Consider the following 9,366-nt stretch of genomic DNA (forward strand, 5'->3'; position numbering starts at 1 on the left):
TTTTTTTTTTGTTTTTTTGTTTTTTTAGATTTGGTTTTATTCCACCTCCCCTCCTTCTCTTTTTCTTTTGAAACATAAAAAGTGGATTTAATATTTTTTTTTAATAGTGAGCAGAGTTGAATTTCTTGTCTTTTAATATATATATCAGCAAACCACAGAAAATACAGATGGGTTGGAGAACAGAAAGCAAACCCAAATAGTTTTTTTTAATTATTATTATTTATATATTCTATATATTATTAGAAAAACTACTTTTTAAATAAAAAATAGAAAAACAACAAAAAAGCAATGGATGTCTACTTGATAATAGAACTGTTTCTAGAGAACCACTGTGGGCGGACTCTGTCAGGGGACAAGGAAACCCTTGATGTGATGGCTTCTGCATTTCCAGATTTTGCACTTACTSTAGCATGTGGAGTCTGGCTCTTCTCGTACACCTGCTACGCTACAGCCTGAAAGTACAAGCAGCACCATTGAAGACCATGACCTTGGGGAACACATTTCCATCTCCTTTGGACACCTTTACACTCAATAGATCTCTTCCTCCCTGCACCCCTTCACATCTTCCCCACACCGTTCTACTTTTTTTGTCTTTTCCTTCATCTTTCACTTGATGGACAGCAATTTCCAAGATAGGGATGGAATATGAATGCCAAGTCATAGACATCACAGACAAAACAGATGGAGGAGCAGAATCAAGGAAGAAATGACATGGAAAAATACCTCACCCATACTTTTTTCCATTTTTAAATTTCAATTCACGGCATTTATTCCTGTGTGCCCTGGTTTTTCTCTCTGTAGTGTCTTGTGAGACACTTGATTTTCTTTTTAATAACTTCTTTTGAAATAAACCAAAGCAATACTAATTAAAGTTCCAAGGGCAATGGAGAAGAGAGTGACTCCCTTCCCAGCGGCTTTCCCAGAAAGGAGGAAACATGCAGCAGGATTTGAAAGGTATGTCTGAGCTGAAATGTCTTTCACTCAATTGTGAAATTTCTGTGCCCTGGATTTTCAACAGACCCTTGACTGAGCTTTGTTGTAGGAGCAAGTCCCATGGAAATTGTATTATAARTATGTGCCACATTCACGCCCGTGGTGAAGCTAATGGAAGTTTGTGGAAGCAGAATCCAGATTGTGTACAATCAGAAGTGATGCAAAAGGAGTCAGTGTATAGTTATGTTTTGCTGTCCTAATGCAGGCAAAAATCTCCCTGGAGCAGGGGCAAGGTTAGGTTCTAAAGATCTATTTTTACTGATGTACATAACACCAACAGGATGAAATCATGACCTCATTTGGAGCAAAGGCAAGAGACATTTCTCTGGACAATGCCTAATGCTTAAACTGTAGGTGTGTGTTATTGATACCAGAGTAAAATCTCAGCCTTGTAATAAAGAATTTGAAGATGTATAATGAATGAGGCCAAACCAAATGGATTCCATTTTTCCTGTTTCTTTGCTAGGGTAGCCTGTCTGTGAGAACAATTTCAACTCCCTCCCCCACCCTCCAACCTTGTAGAAAAAAGAGAAACAATTCAGTGTCTTAATTTTTTTATTGTTCTCTTTAGACATGGAATGAGCTGTGGCCAAATTGTGCTTTTAGGTATAGAGTCATACATCCAGAATATAAGCTAAGTGATGTCTAGATTACATTAATATTSTGCCTTCAGAATGTTGTTAGAAAACATTACAAATACTCTGCGTGTGTATACCAAAGGACAGAGCCATGCACACTTACCAGGAGAGAGCCTTGTTTGAGCTGATATTTTGATAGGCCTTTTCTGTTGCCACTGTGTTTCTCCTGATTTATTATAATCCATCAAGTGTCAAATCAATTGTATTTTGACATAATGCTGTCAATGAGAAGTATACTTTAACTTATAAAAACATTCATTTCTTCCACAACCAGTCCTTTTTTTCCCTCTGAATTAGTGCAAGATGAATATATAATGTTTGGCTACTCTTTTGTATTTGCTAAAGCTCAGTCTTTGCAGCACCTGAATTAGATAGCTGAAACCTACTCAAGTGCATCTTTCTGAAGAACTCCAATCACTGCATCAACTGCAGAACAGGCATACTCTGAAGGGACTTTTTTCCAAGTGGAGTTCTTAACATTGTATTYTGTGACAATGCTTAACGCATTCTGGGCTCTTTTGGAATACAAACAATAATCAGACGTCCATAATTCATTAAGTCTTGACTTAGTTTCACAAATGCAGTTACTATAACAATGCATACAGTCTTAATCCTTTCGCAAYCAAACCACCCATCTTTGTGACAACTGAGTAACGCAGTACCCTGAGAAAGAGGCCACAACAGCTCACAAAGTACATAAAAGTTGCCAGCTGACATTTATTACAGATAGTGTAGAAAAATATCCTCCCTSTTCTTTATGTCATTAATGTGTGTATGGATGGTCACTCGTTCAATACAGTCCTGAGAGAGCAAGTAAGGTAAAATTAATTCACTGTTACAGAGTCTGAGTAGTTCTTGGATTCCTCAAGATGCCTTATTAGGTTGGGATAACCAACATGAGTTTAGTCCAGCAGGCTGAGCAGTGTGGTACTGACTATAGGAAAGCATTCATCATAGCAAGGAAATTAAGATGTAGAGTTGGAAGAGAAGAGTATTTGTTTAAGCTAGGTTGTAAAGTAGTGTTAATGGTGGATATGGCATGGGGTATTGATRTGGAAATTAAATAGTCTCAGGACATGTAGTGCTGGAGTGAGGGCTGGGAACAGGAAAAGAAGGTTGGTAGCTTCTAAGTTGAAGGAGGATGAAAGCAAAGCAAAGGGGCTACACCAGACCTTCTCATGAGGGGAAGATGGCAGTGTTGATGAGGCAGAAAACATACAGGAGAAGATTTCATAAGTGCAATAAAAAAACCAAAAAAACTCTGACACTGACATAACCAGTTCAGAAATGAGGGAACTGTACTGTATCAATTTTATCTTAATTTTRTCTTATTCTTGCTGGAGAAGAAGGAGAAAGATTCTAGAACTTTGTCAAAGGAGCCATCTTTGTGGTTTCTTGGTCCCATCCCCCCACCACTGAAAAACCGGACTGAGCAAAACCAGGACATGGGCACATAGATCCTAAATCAAACTAGGGAGGCATAGAAAAAGTTTGCAATGTGAATTCTGCATTGTATCTAAAAATTTATGTTTGAAATCAGAAAGAAATATGATGCTCTTTATGCACCAGTGATTTCAGCAGCTCAATKAAACTTTCTGTTCTTCATAAAATCTTCAAAGGTGTAGTTTTTCAACTAATCACCACCCTGGCTATTCCAGTTCTCCTCCAAAGATGTCCTTCTTATTACAGGGAGGCTGGCACAAGGCTGTCCAAAGATTCTTCTGAAACATGCTCCCACACAAACCATGTACCAAAATAAGACATCCCCAATGTGAAATGTGAATAAAGGGGTGTTTCATTTCAGGCCCTAAATACAGACTTTTCTGTGTTTAATCATATAAGCTGTCTCCTCAGGCACCTTTCCACTGTTCCATACTRAAGGATCTTAGAAAACACACATAGTTTCCTGAGTTGTCCTCTGCTAACTCTGATTCACAGATGGGAGCCGGAGAATAAAGGAAGTAGCATGCTGTTTGAGCAGCTGATAAGGGAGAAGAAAGGCAACATGGAGTGTGCACTGATCCTTAGCCTATTTCCTTTTGAGACATTTGATTAGTTGAAATTTTAGCAGGGGCAGACCTCATCTCTTTCATGAAAGCAGTATAAAATTTCAAGCGTGATAATATACATTGAGATAACTTTAAGAAAATACTTTAAGAAAATAATTAAGAAGTAAAAAGAGGACCAGGCATGTGGTGAAACAGGAATGGAACTGAAATCTGACTTTCTTTACTTTGCATATCTTCCCTTCACTCAGGCAGCCCCCAGTTTTGTGGGCTGGATATTTATTTCTTGAATATGTAATGGTGCTTGGAATAACATCGTATGTATGTRGTAAGGTCATAAATGATGAGCCTGGGCTGCTGAAACAAGGGCCAGAGAGAACTTTACCACTGACTTCAGAAGGATATTACCACTGGGCTTTCTTAGCTATTGCTTTATTGAATGAAATCTCCCTGTTAATACGCTTGCTGCTATGGTGTAGACAAGCTCTGAGATGGCCATTTGTTTCAGCAGAATGTGTTATTAGAATCCCCTCCCCGCATTGTTTTGCCTTTGAGCTTTCACATTAGTTATTCATTTTGAGTTCCAGTTTGCCATTTTACAGACTACAGCTTAGGCTCTTGATTGAAGACAGAGACTCAGTTTGCTGCTTGCTGATGCATGGAGCAAACAAGATCTGCACCCACAGAATCACTGCGTCCAGGCTGTGCCAGGGCACCATTGTGTTCTCTCCTGCCCCCTTTGCCTTTYTTTGGTTAATTCTTGCTATGGTATTTTGAGATGGGCCCTAAAAKAATAGTTCAAATACCATAAAATGATGGAGTTTTCAAAGCCTGACTCTTCATGCAATTTTCCTCTTCCCCATGGCAAGCAGTTTTACTGAATCAGTTCCTCAAGCAAACATTGTATTGACCCCAYTGGGAGTAATTTTATTATAAAAAGTGCAAAATATTATGCCCAGTGTGTTTTGTGCTGTAACATATGGACATGTTTTCCAATAAACACCCATTTCATGTTCTCCTTTTTTTTTTTTCCTTATTTTTATGAAATTTGTAGCTCTAAGTAAAGTATGAGGCACATGCATGAGCTCATACTGGTATGGAGTTTTTTTGACAAACCTCACAGGTTTGTCAGCCAGGCTGAATTTTTGCCGACTGAGCATTACAATAAACCATACCAATCTTTGCTCTCTTTGCCAGCTATCTACCAGTGTTGGAAAAAAACCCCAACCTGTATAAATATAATAGATTGCTGAAATTCAGTCAGAACTGTTTTCATGTCCCTGTCTGTATTTCCACCAATGCTAAGTTGCCAGTTTCAGAGAAGACAAGTTGTTATAACATTTAGAAAAAAMCCCAGCTCTTGGGATTTCCAGGTCTGGTAGCTCCGTTAAGCGGATGCTGCCAGTTCATATCTTTGACTTATTCTTTTGGTTGCTGTCAGCTCCTAAGATTTTGGACCTTCATGTAGTCCAGAGCTGATATGAGAGATGTGGGGAAGACATGGGATGAGGCACTTGCATTTTGTGGAAATAGARATTATTTTATTTGCTATCTAATCCTGCTCAGGATTTAGCAGTATGTAACTTAGTCAATTCACAGAATAAATGTAATGCAAAATGCAATCTTTCATTCCTTCCTTCCAGAAGTTATCGCATTGCTGCCACCCCATGTGTATCATTCAGACTTCTGAAAATGTCATTTGTGCCATGCTGCATATGCTTGTGGCTCCCTACAAATAATTAGTAATATAGCAAGGTAATTMGAGCAGGATTTCATAAACAAAGGTCTCAACCTCTAGTGAAGAGACATCTAAGCTGAAAGATGAAGGTTATTAAATGATGTTCCCAATAAGAAATTTTGACAGTGTTCAGTGCCTTTCTTTTGGATATGCCTTTTCTTATCCTATTTGTTTGCTTTGTATTCATTTATGGCTTCCACAGTCAGTTGAAACTGAGTCTGTTGAGCTATATTTTCAAAGAACTAGAATGCARGCAGTGTTGGAAGTTTGGTTTGTGCAGTTTCTGGTTTTTTTTTTTCTGAACACTTGCTTTTGTTGTCTGTTTGAGTTTGTTTAGTTTTACTTTGTATTGCTTTTCCTTCTGCAGCCAGCCCTGTCATGGATTCCAGCAGCCTTCAAGCAAGACATTTCAGAAGAAGACTGAGAGAAGCCAGGATGCTTTGATACTTCTTTCCTTGCCCTGACTCTTCCGTACCCGTGTTCCACCTGGCACAGGAGCCTGGACTGTGGGAAGTTGGCTGCCAGCTGTKGAGAGAAGTTCTGGGGATGCCCTAAGCTGGTGCAATACAAAGAAGTTTTTTGAAGTCTTGATTTCACTTTCTTTTAAGTGTGTGTATAAACCCAGGTCAGACTGGAATTGATCTACAGTAGAACTGACTGAAAAACAAACAAACTGAAAAAGACAACTATTTTATTTATTTCGATATTTAAGAAAGAAGTGCTGAAGTTGCACAGTATTTTTGTTTGAAATACATTTTACTTCAAATTTTAAATGCAATTTTGTGAAGACATGAAATTTTAAAAAGCACTTACTGTAAAATAAAGACTGAATATTTACTTTAAGGAAAAATCTTTTTTTAAATAATGAAAATAAAGGTCAACTCTGCTCTCTCTCTTACTTTAAAGAAGCCATTCATACATGTGCTGGGTATCTTTGTTTTTTGAAAATTGGATGTGGTAAGTGAAGATTGTTCTGGTTTATTTTCTCCTTAATAATATTATCCTGTTAGATGCTTAAAACTTACTTTGCTGTACTGTGTTATGCATAAATCTGAACAAAAACTGTTGGAGCAGTGAAGACCAGGCTCAGTGGTTGAATTTTTTCATTACCAGATTTTGTGTCCATTTCAAAGGACTGTCTTCTCCTAGTAGGATTGATGTGTCTCTTTTGCATGGTAAAAGAGATTTGCTCTTGAGCAACTCTGTGAAATACTTCTGCTGAAAGAGGGGTTTAAAAATTGAAAACAATTCTGTTCATTTTTGGGGKTTTTTTTGTTGGTTTTTTTTCTTTTTTTCTTTGTTAATTCCATAGTTAATTGTGAGTTGGTTGTAAGGGAAGCATCTAAATGTTAAGTGCCCTTGGCATGGATCTTTCTGTCAAGGGTGATGTCGTATGTAGAAAACTTGTGTACTTCAGCCCTTTCTGAAGAGGGAGTGGACTTTAAAAAGCATACATTTGCATCCACGTCTGCAACAYAGGTTACTAAGCAGGAGAAAAATATGAGTTCCCGCAGCTTCAATCCTAAGTTGTCCTCTGAGGCAGTGGTGAGGGATGTTCACGTCCCAAATTCTAAGTCGTTGGGCATTTTCTTGGTGAAAGAGGTGTTCTCTTTCGTATGAGAGGGTTTTGTTGGCTGCCAGRTCTGCTCCCAGTGGATAGCTGAGGTCTGTTCAGTGTCATGTATGATGCAGTCTAGAGGGATGCAGGATAGYCTTGTGTCCTAGGAGAAGGGTATTGGACTTGGCTCTGTCTGGCACCCCTGTTACAGAGGAGAAGCAAACTGAGGGCAAACCATACCAACAATTATTGGGAAAGACCTTCAGGGTACAGGCAGGAATAAAGTAATTTTGTTAATGTGGCTTAATTGGCTTTCAGAATGAAAAAGCTATGTCTACAATGCATGCTGACTAGGTGAAGCTGACAAAAACCTGATACTGCATTGTGTTTCTTGCACACCTTGCACCCACACTCACCTCACTGAGAGGTTTCCATGTGTCAGTAGCAGCAGATTTTTTTTACTCTTCTCCCTTTCCCTTCTCCCACTTCTTCCCAGATTAACACACATAGTCAAAAATAATCATGTAAGGTAGTCCTGCTCTAACTAAATTAAATGACAATTTGTGTCCTAATTGGGCTTTTTAGCAGGTTGGGTTTGCTTTGTTCATGTTGTTGGTTTCTAAACTTGCAGTGGTGAACTGCCTCTAGAGAAAAAAAAAAGAAATAAATTTCTATTTCATCCAAATATAAGACGCACAACTGTAATGAAGATTTGAAAACTGTAGGGTCTGTGTTCAGTTTGTGTAATATTCCTTCCAAATAAAAGTTCTGCTTCCAGTGTCCCTACTGTATATTCCTCTGTAAATATTACTTTCCAAGCAATTCTGCAAGGTCTTTTTTAGTGCAAAAATTCTTCTTTTAAAAAGACATTGTTAAGTAACATACATGTACATTTACTTTTCTAAGCTCTCCATTGTTTATAATACTCTCTTTGAAGCTTAAAATAAAACTTCCTCCTCTATTGATTTTGTTTCCCTTTTCCATTTTGTAAATTATGACTTTTGTCCCTGGATTTTGTTTTGTATTTCCTAGTGAACCATGACATTAACCAAGAATTGTCTTAATTTTTCTACTTTACTTTCTCTTCTCCATTCATTGGACTGCAGAAACTGGTCCTGTTGCTTGCTATAGTGAAGGTAGGCAGGAAATAAAAACTGGTTTCGTATAGGACTTATTTTAAGAGTGTTTTCTAGCATTTGGTGATAATACAGGATCTTCCTAAATGTGTTTGTATTTTAATAGCCTTCTTCATGAGATCAGTAGAGTTGCATTAAGTTAATTTAGAGTCAGAGGTGGTGTCTAAATTATATGATAGGTGTTGCATAGATTTTAGTGGGACTGCCTTAAGGAGTCCTGCCCTACCTATGCTATTTCCAGTCAAGTCCCTGGATTAACTGGAAACCTTTGCATTTCACAGTGCTGGCATGAACCTTCCTTTTCCCTTTACATGTATTAGATTAATGACATTGCTGTATAGAATGGAAAGAGAAAGGGGAAATACTATTTCAGATTAGATGTTTTCTTTGTAGGAAACTCTCTGTGTGACCTCTTCCCTAATACGCCTTGCTGTAATTTTTACGAAGCTCTGTTATACAGATGGTCTCCTACCTGCCTGATTCTTAACATCTGTGTGTGACAGACTGTGTGTCTTTGTGGCAGGTAACTAACTATTCTTGGTCTTCTTTTATAGGCTTTCCCTATAATATTGTATTTTCACAGGTGTAATTTCAATTTCCATTAGTGTTTTTTCTTCCCTCTTTCTTCAGGTCAATATGACTTGAAAACTTTACTCCTTGCCTTCAGACCTTATCTTTACCTGTGCAAGGTCTTTGGCCAATTCATTGGAGGATGGAGGAAACAAAAAGGCRGTTTCAGCTGCCTTTGCTGTCTTCAGTCACTGTGGCTCTTTGGAACCTGTTTGGGATCTGATAGAACAGCTCATGGACTCCTTACTGGTTGTCTTCAGCTGTTCTTTGGCTAAAAAGGTCTTTCCTTCCTTTTCACTTGTGCACTGGGGACCAAAGGTAGCTGAAATGGTGGGGTAGGTTCCAGCTGTATCTGTGAGCTGTGCTGAGAAGGCTCCTGTGATGGTCTCCTTGTAGTGCGCGCTGAGTGAAAGGATCGCTGCTTTTACAGCCCCTCCTAGAAACTTCCATTTTCCTTTCTGTGATTTGATCACAGMTATTCCTACAATGATCTGAGCTGCAGGCCTAGAAAACTACTCTTTCATAAGGATTTCAGGGGAGGTGGGTAATCTTTTCCTACCTGAAAGCAGAGAAAGGAGGGGAGGGTATGTGATGGCTCCTGGTCAATGCTGCTGTTTCTGTTCTTCTCTAAGCTTCTCTTGAGATTTCTGCTGTGCTGCAGAGGACAGAGAAACCTACACAGAGGTTGGACTGAGGGCAAAGCTGAATACTGACAGAAGGCAAGAAG

At 38.6% G+C, this 9,366-nt stretch overlaps 1 protein-coding gene across 6 annotated transcripts in view; it reads left to right on the forward strand.

Annotated features, from left to right (window-relative positions):
* The window catches only part of DPF3 (double PHD fingers 3), a 169,244-nt gene that overhangs the window by 143,563 nt on the left and 16,315 nt on the right, over positions 1-9,366 (forward strand). Inside the window, exon 11 of one of the 6 annotated variants that reach the window (XM_057366700.1) lies at positions 5,743-9,325. The exons of the other annotated variants lie outside the window; for them this stretch is intronic. Coding sequence (XP_057222683.1) covers positions 5,743-5,819 — 77 coding nt within the window. The 3' untranslated portion in view covers positions 5,820-9,325. Of the gene's footprint in view, positions 1-5,742; positions 9,326-9,366 lie in introns of those variants that run through there. 6 annotated transcript variants of the gene reach the window in all.

This window comes from Malurus melanocephalus, unplaced genomic scaffold, assembly GCF_030028575.1.
Source record: "Malurus melanocephalus ecotype Western Australia unplaced genomic scaffold, MMel_1.1 scaffold_2, whole genome shotgun sequence".
Classification (NCBI taxonomy): domain Eukaryota; kingdom Metazoa; phylum Chordata; class Aves; order Passeriformes; family Maluridae; genus Malurus; species Malurus melanocephalus.